Source organism: Acinonyx jubatus, chromosome X, assembly GCF_027475565.1.
Source record: "Acinonyx jubatus isolate Ajub_Pintada_27869175 chromosome X, VMU_Ajub_asm_v1.0, whole genome shotgun sequence".
Classification (NCBI taxonomy): Eukaryota; Metazoa; Chordata; class Mammalia; order Carnivora; family Felidae; genus Acinonyx; species Acinonyx jubatus.
Window position 1 is genome coordinate 92012035 of NC_069389.1, and position 20227 is coordinate 92032261.

Consider the following 20227-nt stretch of genomic DNA (forward strand, 5'->3'; position numbering starts at 1 on the left):
GATTTCTGCTCCTACTTTCTTTTCTTGCTTGTTTTGTCTACCAAGCTTATTGACTTCAGTAATTCAGTGAAGGTACAGAACTAGTTATGTGTTTACTAGTATTATGGGTAATGTTAATCAATTGTGAAGTCATGATAAAATCTAGTTATCCATATTCAAGGCAGACGTTAGGCCAGATAGATGGACTTTTCTGGGGGAAAGATCCGTTAGCTTTGAAGGCAGAGATTTCTGCCATCCGTTCTCCCAAAATCCAATGCAAATATCCTTACAAACATGGGACAAGAGGATACATTCATTCTTTGTAAATGTGATCTCACTGCAACTTTCAATTCACTTGTAGGATTCCAAAGCCTATTTCCATCTTCTCAATCAAATTGCACCAAAAGGACAAAAAGAAGGGGAACCACGGATAGATATTAACATGTCGGGTTTCAATGTAAGTATTGAAATTCTACAATCTTACAAAATCATTGTCCATTTCTTCTAAATAGCAAGAATTGTTATAATTGCATGTGGTGGTGTTGACAGTTTTAAGCGTTACTTTAAAATGTATTGCTGTGGGTGTAATTCAAAGGCAGAAAGATTAGCTTTGGTTTATTTTGACAGTTTATTAGTGAGCTCCACAGTGATGGCGCTGTTGGTTTATATGGATTGCATAAAATATGCAAAGCGAGGGTGAGGAAATAAGTGTTAGAAACTAACCTTTTCCAGGTGTTTGGATTGTAATCACAGTAAGACATTTAGTGACTCTATGTTCATATATGCATCTGTAATATTCCTGTGTTGAGGGTAACGTGACTATGTTTACAAACTGCTGATCCCTGAAATCCAATATGGGGAATCATTCACGGAACATGTTCCCTGCTTACGTCATTGATTTGTCCAGGGACCTTGGACACATTTCTTCCCCATACTGGATCTCACTTAGCCCATCCATAAAGTAAGGAGTTGGACTAGACTAGTCTCAAGTTTCTATGTTCGCCTAGTTTATTCTTTGTACCTATTAGATATAGGATGCACTGTACTAATTTGGGGGCACCTGGGTGGCTCGGTCAGTTAAGCGCCCGACTCTTGGTTTCAGCTCAGGTCATGATCTCACGGTTTGTGAGTTCAAGCCCCGCGTTGGGCTCCATGCTGGGCATGAAGCCTACTTAAAAAAAAAAAAGGAGAAGAAGAAGGAAAGAAAATCCACATTTCTACCCTATTATGCAGTGGGATTGAGTGGATTATACTGTCTAAACCATTTACACTGCCCTTATCAGAACTGAACTTGTAACTGACTTGTGTACGTGTATTTCTGTCTGTATGTTAGATGTGAGACTCTTTGGTTCAGTCACTTGGTATGGATGAGGGGCTGTCCTGTGCACTAGGGAGCTGTCTGGGAAGGCTAACCAGATGACCTTATGCCTGTGTAAATGGCACCAGGATACTAACTGATTCTGATTCTGATACAACTCTTCTCCATTCAGTCTTTCCTGATTGATCTGAAAGCACTCCTTTGTCTCTTCCCTCCTCAGAGTCCGTCAAGGATTCCCATTGACTGTAGTCTTTAGTCCGAAATGTTCTGCTTAGCATTTAAGGCCCTACACGGTCTTGTTCCAGGTCTCCTATCCAGCGATGTTTCCCACTAGTTTTATCTCTGAGCCCGTGCTCACGCTTTTCCCTGGTTGTTCAGCGTCCTTCTTCATCTTTTTCAGCCTTATACCTTTAGGGCCTCATTGATGACTGATTTTTTTTTAAATCCATTATCACATCAGGGTTGCTCGTGATCCTTTATAGTTCCTTCCTGCCACTTTCCCCTACTCCCCCTTCCCAGGCAACCACTCATTTGCTTTCTTTCACTTTATATTAGTTTGAATATTTGCAAATTTTATATAAATGGACCCCTGTAGTATGTATTCTTTTTTTGTGTAGCTCCTTTCGCTTGGCATGATTATTTTGAGACTCATTCATGTTGTCACATGTATCATAAATTCATTCCTTCTTAAAGGCTGAATTGTATTCCGATGAATGGATATACCGCAATTTGTTAACCCACGCACTTGTTGAACATTTGGATTGTTTCCAGTTTGGGGCTATTACAACTACAGCTGCTATGAACATTCATATAGAAGTCTCTGTGTAAATATGTGCATTCATTTCTCTTTGGGAAGTACCTAGGAGTGAAATGGCTGAGTGATGGGGTATGGTTATTGGTGATGGTTAACTTTTTGAAGAAGCTGCTAATTCATCTGCTCAAGTGGTTGTACCATTTTACATTGCCACCAGCAATGTATGAAAGTTCCACTTCATCCACGTCCTCGCTAACACTTCAGTGTGGTTAGCCCTTTTAACTTGGCTCATTCTAACAGGTGTTGAAAGATCTGTCATTGTGGTTTTAATTTGTATTTCCCTAGTGACCTGTGATGTTGAACATTTTTATGTGACTATTTACCATCCGTGTATCGTCACTGTTCAAACATTTTGTCCATTTTTAATTGCATTGTTTGTTTTCTTATTAGCAAGTTTTGAGTGTTTTTTATGTATTTTGGATACAAATCCTTTATCGGATATGTGATTTGCAAATGTTTTCTCCCAACGTTTTTCAAAGAACAGACATTCTTAATTATAGCCAAGTCAAATTTAGTCATTTTTCTTTTACAGATCATGCTTTTGATGTTGTATCTGAGAAATTTTAGCATAATACAAGGTCACAAGTATTTCCTCCTATGTTTTCTCCTAGAGGTTTTTAGAGTTTGGCTTTTTGCATTTAGAAATATATGTTTGGAGTTAATTTTGAATATAGTGTGAGATAGGAGCTGAAGTTATTTTTGCATATATGTTTTTTTGGATTTGATTATTTTTATTTCACTATTATATATTGGACTATTTAAGTTTTTGGTTGTCATCTATTTTAAAGCTTCCTTCTGTTCCAATATTATGTCAATGCTTCATTAAGAATGCCAGGGTGATCAATGAAGAAGGGATTTTAAGATAAAGCTGGTAAATAGCATAAATCAAACAATATTAAAGTAATAACTGACAGGTTACAAGAAATAGAAAAGGCTCTGAGAGGAACTCACTATATGCTCACAGAGAATCCTGAAGAAACGTTGAATCCCACTCAATTGCCAATCTTCTGGTGGTTACTGGCTGCAGAAGGTTACAAGGGTAACACAATAAACACACATTGTTCTGGAGTCCTACACAGTCAAGGTATCGCACTGGAGGTTAAAAAACTAAGGAGCATCACCCATTAAAGACAAAGTTAAGGGGCGCCTGGGTGGCTCAGTCGGTTGAGTGGCCGACTTCGGCTCAGGTCACGATCTCGCGGTCCGTGAGTTCGAGCCCCGTGTCGGGCTCTGTGCTGACCACTCAGAGCCTGGAGCCTGTTTCGGATTCTGTGTCTCCCTCTCTCTGACCCTCCCCCATTCATGCTCTGTCTCTCTCTGTCTCAAAAATAAATCAACGTTAAAAAAAAAAATTTAAAGACAAAGTTAAAACCCTCAAATTATACATTCTGGGCAGCGTTAGTTTAAAAGTAACATTCCTCAAGCTTCCTTTAGCTTTATCTCTTCTTTTCCCACCAATTGTAAAACCTTTTTATAGGGGACACTGTTGTCCAGAAGTGCTACATTTGCCCTGGGACAAACTGTAGTGTACAGATATAGGAACTTCTCAGAGTGTTGCTGTGTTCTTTTCCAAACATAGGTCACTAGACACAGAAAATCCCAAAGCAACTGTGCCTCCTGTAGCTCCCGGTTTTTTTACTTGTAGCATTGGGAGGCGGGAATACTGGGTGTCTGAGAAACTAATTTTGACACTGGTCTGAAATGATTGGGGAACTCACATTCTTCACCAAACCCTATGTTGATCAAGAGCTCAGCATGCATCTTTCCAGGGGGAAAAGAAAAGGGGAAAAAAATAGAATGGGGTGGGCACCTGGGTGGCTCAGTTGGTTGAGCTTCTGACTCTTGGTTTCGGCTCAGGTCATCTCAGATTTTCTGGGTTCGAGCCCCGCGTTGGGCTCTGTGCTGACAGTGCAGAGCCTGCTTGAGATTCTCTGTCTCCCTCTCTCTCTACCCCTCCCCGACTCACCCTAGTGCTCTCGCTCTGTCTCTCTCTCTCTCTCAAAATAAACAAATGAACATTAAAAAAAATAGAATGGGGAAGAAGGTAACAAGTTGGGAGTCATAGGAATTAGTCGAAAGTAAGTATTTGCAGAAATGCACAACATTGCTTCTTCCTGGGTGGAAAAGTTAAGTAAAGCAAACCGTAAACAAATAAAATAGACTAAAATAAAAATCCCTGAAGAGAAAAACTACAATTTGAAATGCACAATTTACACCTGAAATCAAATCATTGGAAACTGCGATTCTTGATTATTATTTTTAAATTATTTTCTCATAATTATTTTCTCTTTTTCAGTCTTACACCTCCCTTAGGGCCCAACTGAAAAATCTGAGCAGTTTTTGCTTTTTTCTTGATGAGTTTTAGCAGGAGATGTAATCCCAATGGAATTAAATGTATTATCCTTAGATAAATCATCTGGTGCCACCTAGGGTATTTTTAAGGTACTGCAATCAAATACAGCCAACTTTCTGTTGCATTCCACAAACAATTTTATAATAAATACCATGTGTTGGCTAAGAGAAAGTAGAATTGTATATCCAGCCTATCATTGTAGGGAAACGTTTCTATATTTTTAGTATTTTTAGCCTTTTACAATATGTCTTCTTACTTCAACAGGAAACAGATGATTTGAAGAGAGCAGAGAGTATGCTTCAACAAGCAGACAAGTTAGGTTGCAGACAGTTTGTTACCCCTGCTGATGTTGTCAGTGGAAACCCCAAACTGAACTTGGCCTTTGTGGCTAACCTGTTCAATAAATACCCAGCACTAACGAAGCCAGAGAACCAGGATATTGACTGGACTCTATTGGAAGGTAACTGAAGGTTTCTCACATTCTAATGTGCAGGACTACAGAGTGGAAATATGTTACGTAGGCCACGATGGTTTCAGGATCTTGACTTAATACGTTTCCTTATCCACTTTCCCTTAGCAAATATCTGCTGGAAGTAGACCCAAAGGCTGAGTAAAAAGTGGCAGCTGATAGAAAAGGATGATACAAGGAAACTTGTAAAGGAGTCACGGATCACTTAGCTTAAGGCCACTTAGTAAACCCGTGCTTTATTTTAATATTTTAGAATTAGATCACTTTTTAAACCTCTCCTTCCGCAAATATACATATGCATTAAATTTGACCTATAAATTTACAGTATTATTTCATTCATCCATGGTTGGACTGACCAGAACTAGCCCCGATTCCTTTTCTACTCCCCTACTCAAAAAATACTAGGGGCACCCGGCAGGCTCAGTCAGTTGAGCGTGCTAGTCTCAATCTCGGGATTTTGAATTTGATCCCCACGTAGGGTATAGAGATTACTTAAAAATAAAATCTTTAAGGGGCGCCTGGGTGGTTCAGGCAGTTGAGCCCGACTCTTGATTTCAGCTCAGGTCGTGATCCCAGGGTCGTGGGGTCAAGCCCTGCGTCACGCTCCGTGCTGAGCGTGGAACCTACTTGAGATTCTCTTTCTCTCTCCTCTGCCCTTCTTCCCTGCTCACATGCTGTCTCTCTAAAAAGAAAAAATAATTGGGTGCCTGGGTGGCTCAGTCGGTTGAGCATCTGACTTGGGGTCAGGTCATGATCTCGCGGTCTGTGAGTTCAAGCCCTGCGTTGGGCTCTGTGCTGACAGCTCAGAGCCCGGACCCTGCTTTGGATTCCGTGTCTCCCTCTCTTTATGCTTTTCCAGTTTCAAGTAACTTATTGCTGTAGTATTATAGGCATGTAAAATGAGTACTCGTGTGTAGCTTAGGATGTATAAATGTGTAGAAAGAAGAAGTAAATTCATGAGTATAGAGGGTTCATATAACCACAAAAGTTTTTTTAATGTAAAACTGATCACATCAGTTACTTCTGGGAGATATTGGGGAAGGATTACAAGGGACAGAAGATTATTAAAAATTCATAAACCTCTAAATTGCTTAACTGATTATAAATTTGCATTCTTTAATTTTAAAATAAAATGAATAGATTTTTAAAAACAGGCATGTATCTGGGGGCACCTGGGTAGCTCAGTTGGTTAAGTGTCTGACTCTCGATCTTGGCTCAGGTCATGATTTCATGGTTTGTGAGACTGAGCCCCACATTGAAGCTTTGCACTGACAGCATGGAGCCTGCTTAGGATTCTCTCTCTCTCTCTCTCTCTCTCTCTCTCTCTCAATATAAAGAAATGAACTTTAAAAAAATAAAAACAATAAAAAGCATGTATGTAGAGAGAAAGTAGAGAGAATGTTTGGAGATTCATATTGGAGAAAACCTCTAGATCTGTACAGAGGAAATGAAATAATCTTACATATGCTTTCATATTATATGCACATATACAAGGTGTTGCATTAATATATAAACTTTGTGAATATTCTTAATAGGAGAAACTCGTGAAGAAAGAACCTTCCGTAACTGGATGAACTCTCTTGGTGTTAATCCCCATGTAAACCATCTCTATGCGTAAGCTTTTCTACTTTTCTTATAAACAATTAGGAACGTCATGAGTGGATGCCACAGAAATAATGACAGCTCTAAACATTTTCTAAATGTTAGTTTACAGGGTGCCTGGTGGAGTGTCTGACTCCTAATTCAGCTCAAGATCGAACCCCGTGTTGGGCTCCGCACTGAGCATAGAGGCTGCTTAAGATTCTGTCTCTCCCCTGCCTCCCTCTGCCCCTTTCCCCATTTGCACGCACTCTCTCCCTCTCTCTCAAAAGAAGTTAGTTTACAGTGGTCATTTATAGTGGAAAATGCTTAGTGGTGACATCCATCATTATTTTCCAAATATGCAGAAGCCCAGATTATTTCTCTATATGATCATTAAGTGAAAGAATGTAAGGATGTCTTTCTAACACCCTAGGGAACAGATAGTTAATATTTTGAAACAGAGACCAAGAAATGCCTTAGGTAGACCATCCATGATGTCTTGAGGCCTTCGTGTTCACTGTTCTCTCAGCATGGAATGTTCTTTTCCGCCTCTAATGCCTTACTCCCTTACTATATTCAAACCACGAATTCAGACCCGGCCCAGCACCTAACGCTCCTTAACCCTAACCCTAGTTCTTTTTTATCTCCATAGCAGTTATATACACCCCCAAATCAAATGATCTGTTTATCCATATACTTGTTTTTTGTCTCTCTCTCTAACTCTAAAGTAAGGCCAGGGATTTTTGTCCTATTGCCCAGCTTCTAGAATAGTCCCTTGCAAAAAGTAAGCTCTCAATAAATATTTCAAGTGAGCAAGATGATGTTACCTTTGTTTTGGGGACAGACTGATAGAAAATAGGAGCCTAGGGGCACCTGGGTGGCTCAGTCAGTTAAGCGTCCGACTTCAACTCAGGTCACGATCTCGCGGTCCGTGAGTTCGAGCCCCGAGTCAGGCTCTGTGCTGACAGCTCGGAGCCTGGAGCCTGCTTCGGATTCTGTGTCTCCCTCTCTCTCTGCCCCTCCCCCGTTCATGCTCTGTTTCTCTCTGTCTCAAAAATAAATAAATGTTAAAAAAAAATTTTTTTTTTTTTTTTAAGAAAATAGGAGGCTGGGGTATTATCTGTGGTTTTCTAGGTTTTATTTACTTTTTTAGTTTAAATCCCATTTAGTTAATATAGTTGTAATAACACTTTCAGGAGTAGAATTTTGTGGTTCATCACTTACATACAACACCGAGCACTCATCCCAACAAGTGCCCTCCTTAATGCCTATCACCCATTTTCCCCTCTCTCCCACTCCCCCATCAACCCTCAGTTCTCTGTATTTCAGAGTCTCTTATGGTTTGCGTCCCTCTCTGTTTTTATCTTATTTTTCCTTCCCTTCCCCTATGTTCATCTGTTTTGTTTCTTTAATTCCACATATGAGTGAAATCATATGATATTTGTCTTTCTCTGCCTGACTTATTTCGCTTAGCATCACACGCTCCAGTTCCATCCCTGTTGATGCAAATGGCAAGATTTCATTCTTTTTGATGGCCGAGTAATATTCCATGGTGTATATATACCACAGCTTCTTCAGCTATTCTTCCATCGTTGGTCAGGTTTTCTATGTTTTAGTCACCCCTGTACTGTTATGCTTTTCGTGAAACCAAGTCTGGCTGTCTGAAAACACTGATTGAATTCTTTTTAAATCTTCAGTGACCTACAAGACGCCTTGGTAATCTTACAGTTGTACGAACGAATTAAAGTTCCTGTTGACTGGAGTAAGGTCAATAAACCTCCATACCCAAAACTCGGAGCCAACATGAAAAAGGTAGATCATTCAGTCGCCACACAGATTTGTTACGGGCTGTTTTTATTCTCCGTGTGTTTCTTTCGTTTAGAACACTCTTGAGTCTGAGCTTCTTGAGAACAGGAACTGTGTCTTGACTTCTTTTGATGCGTGGAGCACCCCGCGTCGCAAACACGTACTCACGTATGTGCGCGGAGTAAGCAGACGAGAAATCTTTGACCGTTTACCTTCTGTGCGTTTACAGCTGGAAAACTGCAACTATGCTGTTGAACTGGGGAAGCATCCTGCCAAATTCTCCCTGGTCGGTATTGGAGGGCAGGACCTGAATGATGGAAACCAAACTCTGACTTTAGCTTTGGTCTGGCAGCTGATGAGAAGGTACGGTACGCAGTTCGAGCTGTTCACGCTTCGCTGCAGTCCTGGTCTGTGATCTACTTCTTGTTACTTTCAGGCAGACGTGTCGGTGACTATGTCTTTGAAATGTTTGCGTTTAGACTCTTAAGTGGGCTGAAGTAACGAATACATGCTGGGTGTTCAGTGGGGGGTGCCTCCTTGAAAGCCAGGCAGCAGAACTGTGAATATTTCCTGGTTTTATTTTTTGTAAGTTTTCTGCATTTATTTCGAGAGAGAGGAGCATGAGTCGGGGAGGGGCAGAGAGAGAGAATCCCACACAGGCTGTCAGCACATAGATCTGACGTGGGGCTCGATCTCACGAACCATGAGATCATGACCTGAGCTGAAATCAAGATGCTTAACCAGCTGAGCCACCCAGGCACCCCTCTTCACCTGTTTTACTAGGAAGCCTGGCATGCAGCCTTGAGCTTCATTTAGTGTCAGTGAATTAAAAAAAAACAAAACAGAAAGCAAAAATTATGAACAGTCCCTGGATCCATTTAAAAAAGAAGATCTCATAATTATAATGCTTAAAAGCATTCTTTATGACTGAGCACCAGCCAAAGCACAGCTTCTTTTAGGTCATGGCCACTGTTGGACTGGTATAAAAGGTGCCTGCAATAGACTGTTGGGCTTGCTCTGGAAAGCACTGAAATCCCCCCGCCAGCACCACTTACAAAGGGTAGATCAGTGGTGAGCCACTACTACTCGAATTTTTTTTTTCATATAATATGAATTTCCTTCCATGAAATCTTTAGTCTTTCAAACCTAAGGGATAAAAGAAATAGAAGACAAAGCACCTTTCTATTGTTTGCATATTTTTCCCTAAAATAGATTGGGACCTAGGGCGCCTGGGTGGCTCGGTCAGTTAAGCATCGGACTCTTTTCTTTTTGAAGTGTTATTTATTTTGAGAGAGAGAGAGAGAGAGAGAGTGCAAGTGGGGAAAGCACAGAGAAAGAAGGAGAGAGGGAATCCCAAGTAGGCTCCACACCATCGGCACAGAGCCTGATACAGGGCTCAAACCTACGAACCACGAGATCATGACCCAAGTCAAACAACTGAGCCACCCAGGCACCCCAAGCATCTGACTCTTGATTTCGGCTCGGGTCATGATCTCAAGGTTTGTGAGTTCAAGCCCCACGTCCGGCTCTGTGCTGACGGTGTGGCGCCTGCCTGGGATTCTCTCTCTCTCTCTCTCTCTCTCTCTCTCTCTCAAAATAAATAATTTTTTTTAAAGTAGATTAGGACCTTTTCTTCTACCTCTTTTATTTTTGTTTTCCTTATTATTAGTTTATGTTACAGTTCTAAGTTACATAGGCTCCCCCCCCCAAATCTCATGTTTTTCTTTTCAGATTTTTATTTAAATTCTAGTGCGTTAACATATACAGGGCAACATTGGCGTCAGCAGAATTCGGTGATTCATCACTTACAACAACACTGCTTCTTCTTTTAGATATACCCTCAATGTTCTGGAAGACCTTGGAGACGGGCAGAAAGCTAATGATGACATCATCGTAAGCTGGGTGAACAGAACATTGAGTGAAGCTGGAAAATCAACTTCCATTCAGAGTTTTAAGGCAAGAATTCCACATTTGACTCTTAGACGTTATGTTTGCTGGAAAGTGCCAGTAATTTGGAAGGGCAGCCGTTGGGTTTCTTCGTCAGTGTGAATTAGTGCTGGGCTAATGGCAAGACTCTCTTAATTCACTGGGCTTTGTTTATGGCAGCTTTCTGTAAGTAATCACGTGTTAATTTGTGCATACTGAAACTCTCAGGTTCATTGTCCTTTTTGCACTAGGACAAGACGATCAGCTCCAGCTTGGCGGTTGTGGATTTAATTGATGCCATCCAGCCGGGCTGCATAAACTATGACCTTGTTAAGAGTGGCAATCTGACAGAAGATGACAAGCATAATAACGCCAAGTAAGAGATACCAATGATAGTAGTGATTAATATCCTGGCAAGAGCACAGGCTTTGGAGCCGGGCACGTCCGCATTCTTGCTCAGATTCTGCCGCTGAACAGTGGCGTTATCTGAGGGGCGCCCAGTTGGGTGGCTCAGTCAGTGAAGCGTCCAACCCTTGGTTTCAGCTCAGGTCATGATCTCATGTTTCGTGAGTTCGAGCCCTGCATTGGGCTCTGCGTTGGCTGCGTGGAGCCTGCTTGGGATTCTCTCTTTCCTCTCTCCTGCCCTTCCCCTGCTTGTTCTCTCTCTGTCTCTCTCAAAGTAAATGAAAATAAACTTTAAAGGGGCGCCTGGGTGGCGCATTCAGTTCAGGGTCCCTCCGACTCTTGATATCGGCTCAGGTCATGATGTCACAGTTTGTGAGTTCAAGCCCCGCATCGGGCTCTGCACTGATGGCGTGGAGCCTACTTGGGATTCTGTCTCTCCTTCTCTCTGCCCCTCCCCTGCTTGTGATCTCTCTCTCTCTCTCTCTTTCTCTCTCTGTCTCTCAAAATAAATAAACTTAAAAAAAATAGAGGTGCCTGAGTGGCTCAGTTGGTTGAGTGCCCAAATTTGGCTCAGGTCATGATCTCACAGCTCTGACTTCGAGCCCTGTGTCGGCCTCTGTGCTGACAGCACAGAGTCTGGAGCCTGCTTCGAGTTCTGTGTCTCCCTCTCTCTCTGCCCCTCCCCTGTTCATGCTCGCTCACTCTCTCTGTCTCTCTCTCAAAAACAAATAAACATTAAAAAAGAATTTTTTTTAATAATAAGCTTAAAAACAAGAAGAATGGTGTCACCTGAGGATACCTCTTTGAGCCTCAGACTCATCAGTAGATTGGGAACAAATAATACTTAGAGATTTTGAAATGAATAAAATATGAGCCTAGCATTATGCCTGACATAGTAGGTGCTCAATCTGTTGTGGCTTTGGGAAATTACCGAAATAATATACTTTGGGTTTTAATGTGACTCAGCTACAGACTTACAAGAGGAGAATGAGCTAAGAACATTCATGCCGGGGCGCCTGGGTGGCTCAGTCGGTTAAGCGTCCGACTTCGGCTCAGGTCATGATCTTGCAGTCCGTGAGTTCAAGCCCCGCGTTGGGCTCTGTGCTGACAGCTCGGAGCCTGGGGCCTGTTTCGGATTCTGTGTCTCCCTCTCTCTCCCCCTCCCCCGTTCGTGCTCTGTCTCTCTCTGTCTCAAAAAAAAATAAACATTAAAAAAAAAAAAAAAAAGAACATTCATGCCATAGATAAGAGTAGATAGAAATATTCTTTTTTGAAACACATTGTTTACTGATGTCTTTTTTACTGGACATAGAGCACCTTTACTACATATGTTGAGTTTATTATCTTGGTCCCTAAATGAGCAGGATGCTTAACCCTCCACTGAAGCTACCTATGCCTTGAAAATTTTCTGCAAGCCAACGATATTGACAAGGGCTTTTCCACCTGTCACTTCCCTTCCCCACCAAAGACCTAGACTGTGACTTGCTTTTACAGGTGACCCATGAAAGCTTGACTAACATACACTGAAGACGAGCCCACCAAAAAACTTTCCTTTTTCAGTGACGTGGTCCTCTTCAAAGATTTGTGTCACAAAACACCTAGAAATGTCTCATGGATTAATTGAAGTGTGCTCTTGCAAATTTCCTCCACTGGACACATCAGTTCTTTCTTCCCGTACTTTGTGTACCTTTTCCGTTCCTTATTCTGACCACTCCGTTCATGTACCATGTAGACTCCCCGCCCTTGACTTTTTGGAAGTATTCATTGTATCCACCAAAGCAGCTTGGATTTGACATGTGACACAGATTTCCACCCCCTTTCTCTAAGATCACATGAGATCTTAGAGTGTCTGTTATCCTATTACGTGTTCAATGAAACTGTCAACATTGATTATATAGCCAGTCTGGATAATTATATATTTTTATATATATAATATATATTTTATATATACATATTTTTTTTCATTGTCAGGTCATGTCAGTGCTCCAAAATTAATTCTCATTGCATATTGGAGAAATGGAGTGGATAAAATCTGTCCCAAATAGTAGAGCTTAAAAATCTGGTGTCACTTAAGAGTGACATCAAAAAAACAAAACAAAACCCAGGGGCGCCTGGGTGCTTCAGTTGATTAAGCGTCTGAAAAAAAAACTGACACACACCATAAACTAAATACTAAGTTTTGAAAATTTTTTGCATGAAAAAGAAGAGACAAGGGCTGAACTTATAATAATAGATTCTGAAAAATAAGTATTTAAAGACAAACATCCTAATGAAAAATAGGACGTGTGGATAGATCAGACTACTTATAGAAAAGGAAATAAGCTATAAATACATAAATCGATGTGTCACCTGGCTGGTGTTTATAGGTATGCCTTTAAAAAGTGGCACCGAGGGGCACCTGGGTGGCTCAGTCGGTTAAGCGTCCATCTCTCGATTTGGGCTCAGGTCATGATCTTGCAGTTCGTGAGATCGAGCCCCACATCAGGCTCTGGCTGACGGTGCGGAGCCTGCTTAGAATTCTGTCTCCCTGTCTCTCTGCCCCTCTCCCACACGTGCATGCACTCTTTCTCTCTCTCTCTCTCTCTCAAAATAAATAGAAATAAACTTTAAAACAAAACAGAGAACAAAAAAAGCAAAATGTTCCCATCCGAATTCCCACACTATGGAAGTTTTGCATCCCAGCCAAATGATAAGAGGAAACCAATGTCTCCTCTCCTGTCCTTCGCTAACAAGAAGTTCATCTGAATTTCTGTTTCCTCCAAAAACAGGTACGCGGTGTCCATGGCTAGAAGAATTGGAGCCCGGGTGTATGCTCTCCCCGAAGACCTTGTGGAAGTAAAGCCCAAGATGGTCATGACCGTGTTTGCATGCTTGATGGGCAGGGGAATGAAGAGAGTGTAAAATAACCAATTTGAATACAAACAGCCTTGCTCCCAGGTGCATGGTTACCAGGTCAGCTATTTCCAGGTGATGTGCTCATGGCTTAAGGAACTGTTGGTCATCCTGAGAGCCCACAGGGGAAAGAGGTTGAATGAAAACGACTCCCCTTTCCCATCGCCGAAGTTGGATTTGTCAGGCACCCCTGAAATGTGCTCACGGCCAACTCATTTTTACTCTCTCCTCCTAGATTGCTGCCCTGGATACTTCCCATTGCTGTATGTTATGTCTGTGTATCTTTTTCCCTCCTAGAACATCCACATCTTGAGACGTGCTTAGATGATTGGATATGAATATTCTTAGACCATAATTTTGCTTTCCATCCAGTATGCTCATTCTCATTCGAGAACTGTGGTCGGAGGGTATTTGGATAGGAGTACCTTTTGCTTTCTCTTCGTAGTACTGAAAATTGGCAGAAGTAACTGGCTGTGCAGAATGTAATAGAAGCTTTTCGTATTCTTTTATTCTGAAAATCAGTATCTTTTTACAGTATTCTTTCTACATGATCTTTTTTGTACATTTAAGAATATTTTGATTACATTAAATAAGACTGCTGATTTTGCTACTTTTTTTAAGGGGTCTTCAAGTAAGTAAAAACCATACATTATAGGTAGAGGAACAAAACGGACCTTCCAATTTGCATACCCTGGCCTCTCACACCCAAGCTGTAAACAATTGACGCATCTTATCTTAAAACACTTGGTTCAGTATACGCTTCTTTGTGTTACAACCTGTATCCTCAGACTCTCTCTTTGGATTTAAAAATGTTGTTGAATGACACTTTTGAGGAGAGAGTGTGCTCGGACCGTAGACAGGATATGCTAAGTGTACCATCGAATTTCCAATTTTACACCTAAGACAAGGAGATGTGGTCACTAAAGAATAAAAATATGTATGTAGGACTTAATGTACTCTTGCTTTGTCCAGCTATTTGCTATAGTTTTCAAGATCATAATGTTACTCTAACTCTGAAAAGTGATGTAATCTGGTAGCAATGTATTAGTTCAAATAAAGGCATTTACATAATAATTAGTCTCTTCATGTTTCTTGCACACTATATAAAATGATGTTTGTGGGGGCGCCTGCGTGGCTCACTTGGTTAAGCGTCCGACTTCGGCTCAGGTCATGATCTTGCGGTTCGTGGGTTCGAGCCCCGCGTTGGGCTCTGTGCTGACAGCTCAGAGCCTGGAGCCTGCTTCGGATTCCGTGTCTCCCTCTTTCCGCCCCTCCCCCACTCACACTGTGTCTCTCTTGCTCTCTCAAAAATAAACATTAAAAAAAATTTTTTTTTAAAAAACGGCTTTAAGGAATAACTACAAGCTTCCTGCAAACATACCGGAGTAACTGATAAGGACAATCACATCTTACGACCTGTCTTCTGCTAAAGAAAAAGCTCCATTAGAAAAATGGGCAGGGGCACCTGGCTGGCTCAGTTGGTGGAACATGCAAGTCTTGATCTCAGGGGGCTGTGAGTTTGAGCCCCATGTTGGGTGTCGAGATTATTTAAAAATAAAATCTTTAGGGGCTCCTGGGTGGCTCAGTTAAGCATCTGACTTCAGCTCAGGTCATGATCGCACAGTTCATGAGTTCGAGCTCCAAGTCGGGCTCTGTGCTGACCGCTCAGAGCCCAGAGCCTGCTTCAAGTTCTGTGTCTCCCTCTCTCTGCTCCCCCCCCCCACCCAACTCACAGTCTCTCTCTCTCTCAAAAATAAATATTAAAAATAAAAATCTTTTTAAAAAAGAAAAAAATGGGCAAAGGAGTCCGATATCATTCAAAAAATTATAGTTAACCAATGAACATAAAAAGGGAATGCTGGTTCTCACAAGTAATGAGGATTATGCAATCTAAACAAACCAAGAATTACTTTCTTTTTTTTTTAGACGTCTTTTAAGAGCAGTTTTAGGTTGGAAGCAAAATGGAAAGGTACAGAGAGTTCTGTACCACCTCCCCCCACACATGCATAGCCTCTCCAACTATCAGCACCCCTCCCTGGAGCGGTATATTTGTTACAATTGATGGACCTACATTGACACATCACAATCACCCAAAGATCATAGTTGACGTTAGGGTTCACCCTTGCTGTTGTACATTCTGTGGGTTTTGACGAATGTATAAAGACGTGCCCACCATTACAGCATCCTACAGAATAGTTTCAATGTCCTAAAAGTCCTCTGCGCTCTGCCCATTCATCCCTCCCCATCTGCTAAGCCCTGGAAACCACTGATCTTAGTGTGGCCCTAGTTTTGCCATTTGCAGATATCCTATAGTTAGAATCATACGGTACTCAGCCTTTTCAGATTGGCTTTTTCACTTAGTGAAACATTTGAGAGAACTGCCTTAACAAACTGCCTTTCATTGATTAAAAAAAATAAAAGTGATTGGGGCGCCTGGGTGGCTCAGCCGGTTGAGCGTCCGACTTCGGCTCAGGTCATGATCTCACAGCTTGTGGGTTGGAGCCCCGCGTCAGGCTCTGTGCTGACAGCTTGGAGCCTGGAGCCTGTTTCAGATTCTGTGTCTCCCTCTCTCTGCCCCTAACCCACTCGCATTCCGTCTCTGTCTCTCTCAAAAACAAATAAACATTAAAAAAACAATGATAAATGATCTGTTGGTGGAGGTATGCAAATACAGGCTTTCTCTAACGCCCAGATGGAAGAATGATCAGTTTACGGCTGGTTGAAGGCAATTTGGTAACTACAGCCAAACTGCAAACGGTTGTATTTTTCCACTCTGCAGCCAGCAAATACAGCAATGTGCTATGATACATCTTGTAATGAAATAAGTTGTAGTCCAGCTACGTTATGCAATACTTTTGTAGTCATTAAAAACACTGCTGTCGGGGGGGGGGGGGGGGGGTGCCTGGGTGGCTCAGTCGGTTGAGCATCTGACTCGATTTCGGTTCAGGTCATGATCTCACAGTTTGTGAGATCAAACCCTGCGTCAGGCTCTAGCTGACAGTGTAGAGCCTGCTTGGGATTCTCTGTCTCCCTCTCTCTGCCCCTCCCCTGCCCGTGCACACACACACACTCTCTCAAATAAACTTTAAAAAATAAAAATAAAAAGTAAATTTAAAAACTGCTATGACTATGTAAGGAAAGATGTCTCATTCTACCCCACTTTTAAAAATAAATGGTAGTATGTACAAATATACTTCTACTTGGGGAGGTGGAGTGGAACATCAAGGATTTTTTACTTGTTTTGGAAACCGTTCACTGCATCGTTTTGAAGTTTTTATTTCAATTCCAGTTAGTTAACATACAGTGTAAAATTAGTAAAATTAGTTGAATCACGATAGAGTGATTCAAGACTTCCATGCAACACCCCGTGCTCATCACAAGTGCCCTCCTTCATCCCCATCACCCATTTAAAAAAATTCTTTAAGGTTTTATTTAGGTAACCTCCGCACCCAACAGGAAATTAAACAACATAGAGAGCTGCATGAAGCCCATTCTTTTTCTTGAGTGCTATAGTTGCTTATCTGGGACACACTCATCATAACGTCAACTGGAACAAGGGAAGTTTGTATCAGGCAGGGGCACAAAGTCAGAAAGTATAGATTTTTACAGTGGTAGGGACGCCTGGGTGCCTCGGTCGGTTAAGGATTTCCAGCATGGAACCAGCTTGGGTTTCTCTCCCTCCCTCTCTCTCTGTCCCTCCCCTGCTTGTACGCTCTCTCTCAAAATATAATGTTTACAGTGGCAGACAGAATGCGTAGGGGGTTAGATGTGGTGGCGATCAGTAAAATCCCCAATGTGACGTGATGCTTTGGCTGGTTCTTCATTTCTTACAAGTTTGACGGGTGATAAAAAGGGCCAGGTAGGTTTTTTGGGTGTTTTGTTTTGTTTTTTAATCCTGCAGGTTCCTTTTTGAGGTCCAGATTTGACCCATCCTTGTTTCCTGGTTTCAAAATCCTATTTCAAAACTGCTGCATTCAGATTTCACAGAAGGGGCTCCTCCTAAGGCTGGACAGCTTAGACACATACGTAAGACAGCCTTCTCACAGTCCAAAATCACCAATGCAAAATGGAAATAGCCCCTGACGTATGGGAACTGGCCTGGCACTCACAGCTATGCCTTGTTCTCCTGTGAGCATAAATGCCTTCGTAGAACACCAGCATCCTCTGTGTTGGTGATGAAGGCAGACAAAACAGGAACGCTATCCAACTCTCAGAAATGAACAAACATCTCCCTCTCCTGGCTGATATGAGATATTGCTGCTGCTTTTTCTTCATTCCCAGTACAGCTTGAGCCTGGGTATAATCTAGTATGGTTTTGCAATGTTGATTGTAAATATTTCTTGTCTTTAAGTCACGACTTAAACTGTGTCTCTAGCAACTTTTTTTAATAATTTTTAAAAAGTTTATTTATTATTGAGAGAGAGAGAGAGAGCACAAATTGGGAAGAGGCAGAGAGAATCCAAAGCAGGCTCCAGGCTCTGAACTCTCAGCACAGAGCCCGACGCGGGGCTCGAACCCACAGACTGTAAGATCATGACCTGAGCCGAAGTCAGACACTTAACCGACTGAGCCACCCAGGCACCCCTCTAACAACTATTCTTGATTTCACCTTTCCCAAATGCAGGCTTCAAATTCAGACTACATAATAAAATTATTAACAGGTCTTTTATGCTTCAAATATCTTTGGGTTTCCTGAAATGGCCATTAGAGAATACAAAGATTGCTCCTATAAAAGAAAGGGCAATTCTGGAGCACCTGGGTGGCCGGTCAGTTGAGCAGCTGACTCTTGATTTTGGCTGAGGTCCAGATCCTAGGGTCATGGGATCGAGCCCTGCAGCAGGCTCCACACTGACCGTGCTGCCTGCTTAAGATTGTCTCTCCCTCTGCCCCCTCCCTTGCTTGCGTGCTTGCTTTCTCTCAAATTAAGAAAGAAAAAAATTTTTAATGTTTATTTATTCTTGAGAGAAAGAGAGAGAGAGTGCAAGCAAGGGAGGGGCAGAGGGAGAGGGAGACACAGAATCCGAAGCAGGCTTCAGGCTCCGAGCTGTCAGCACAGAGCCCGACGCGGGGCTCAAACTCATGAACCGTGAGATCATGACCTGAGCTGAAATCAAGAGTAGGATGCTTAATGGACTGAGCCACCCAGGTGCCCCTTAGGAGATTATCTATGCCCTAGACAGACCTTCTAAAGACTCTCCGATGACGATGCTTTAGTCGTAGTTGTTAACAGTTTGAACACAAAAAAAGGAAAGCTAAAAATTGCTGAACAGGATATGCTATCGCAGTCTTAAATTTCTCCTTAAAATATAAGCTTCTCATGGAAATTAAATTGGTTCAGATGGCTCAATGAATTGCCCTTGCTCAGACTTACCATCTGACAAAATATAAAAAGAGGATACTTTACATGAATAGTATGTGATTTTAGGTAAGTCCACGATGTCAACATGGCTTAGAAACAAAGAGATTTCCTGACCTCTCCAGGAACCCCTATAAAATAAATGCTGAGTTAAAAGGCCTTGAGATGTTGGGGTGCCTGCCTCAGTCGGTTGGGCAGCCAACTTCGGCTCAGGTCATGATCTCATGATTCATGAGTTTGAGCCCCACATCAGGCTCTGCACTGTCAGCACGGAGCCTCCTTGGGATCCTCTCTCTCTCTCTCTCTCTCTCTCTGTCTGTCTCTCTCTCCTGAAAATAAACTTTTTTTTTTAAGTATCTTGTTACTCGATATTGGTCAACAACTGGCATTATCAGTAAAACCCCAAGACATTGATACTTGAGTTTTTGTAAGTATATAAAACTTTTAATACATATGCCTCACTTCCTCCCACTCCTCTGGAATCCATTCGATCAGAACACCTTCAACAGAAGGTTCTTAGGAATCCTCCAGAAGCTGCTGACAGCAGAAATGGATGACTTACTACGCCCGACAACAAAACAAGCCGTTGACATCAGAAATGGAGAGGTTCCAGCCAAGGTGACAGAATGAGATTAATTTTCTGACTTTTCTTTATGCCCTCTAGCACGTTAATGTGACCTCCTTTATCTTCATTGTATTGTTTTGAACCCCCCAGTGGTCTTCCTCTGGCACTTGAGGGAAAACGAAATTCTCCTCTACGTTTTCTTCCCAGGTCGTAGCAACTGCTCTGAATTTAACTAATGGCTGGATCTAACATCCTCCAGCGGACCCCGCTGACCGTGATTTAATACCAATTCCTTTCAACATCGCAGAAGGTAGATTCCCTTTTATAGGCCCCTTCTGGTATGTAATAAACTTCCCTCCTATCATTAGTCCTGACCTTCAGCCTTATGAAAATAGACCTTGACCTCACATTATCAGAATGCTTCTGCTAAGGCTATATGATAATACTGTCAGCAAAACCAAGCCACTCGGGAGTAGACCGTACTATTGACACTCTCCTGACCACAAAAGTCAGTAAATTACTTCCAGGAAAACACATCCTTCCCTGCTTTGCTGAATTTTTTCTAGCTTCACTCAAGAAATCTACCACCAGGGGGTGCCTGGGTCGGTCGGTTGAGCATCTGACTTCAGCTCAGGTCAAGATCTCAAGGCTCATGAGCTTGAGCCCCCCATGGGGCTCTCTGCTGTCAGCACAGAGCACGCTTTGGGTCCTCTGTTTCCTTCTCTGTCTGCTCCCCACCCCCCTGATCACGCTCTCTGTCTCT

The 20227-nt window shown here is 42.1% G+C and overlaps 1 protein-coding gene across 4 annotated transcripts in view; it reads left to right on the forward strand.

Moving 5' to 3' along the window:
- PLS3 (plastin 3) overlaps positions 1 to 14968 on the forward strand; it is a 91508-nt gene extending 76540 nt beyond the window's left edge. For all 4 annotated transcript variants that reach the window (XM_027054960.2, XM_053201587.1, XM_053201586.1 and 1 more), the window contains 8 exons: positions 341 to 436; positions 4729 to 4924; positions 6469 to 6547; positions 8212 to 8326; positions 8550 to 8683; positions 10153 to 10276; positions 10498 to 10622; positions 13420 to 14968. In XM_027054960.2, coding sequence (XP_026910761.2) covers positions 341 to 436; positions 4729 to 4924; positions 6469 to 6547; positions 8212 to 8326; positions 8550 to 8683; positions 10153 to 10276; positions 10498 to 10622; positions 13420 to 13552 — 1002 coding nt within the window. In that variant the 3' untranslated portion in view covers positions 13553 to 14968. The remainder of the gene's footprint in view (positions 1 to 340; positions 437 to 4728; positions 4925 to 6468; positions 6548 to 8211; positions 8327 to 8549; positions 8684 to 10152; positions 10277 to 10497; positions 10623 to 13419) is intronic.
- The last annotated feature ends 5259 nt before the right edge of the window (positions 14969 to 20227 follow it).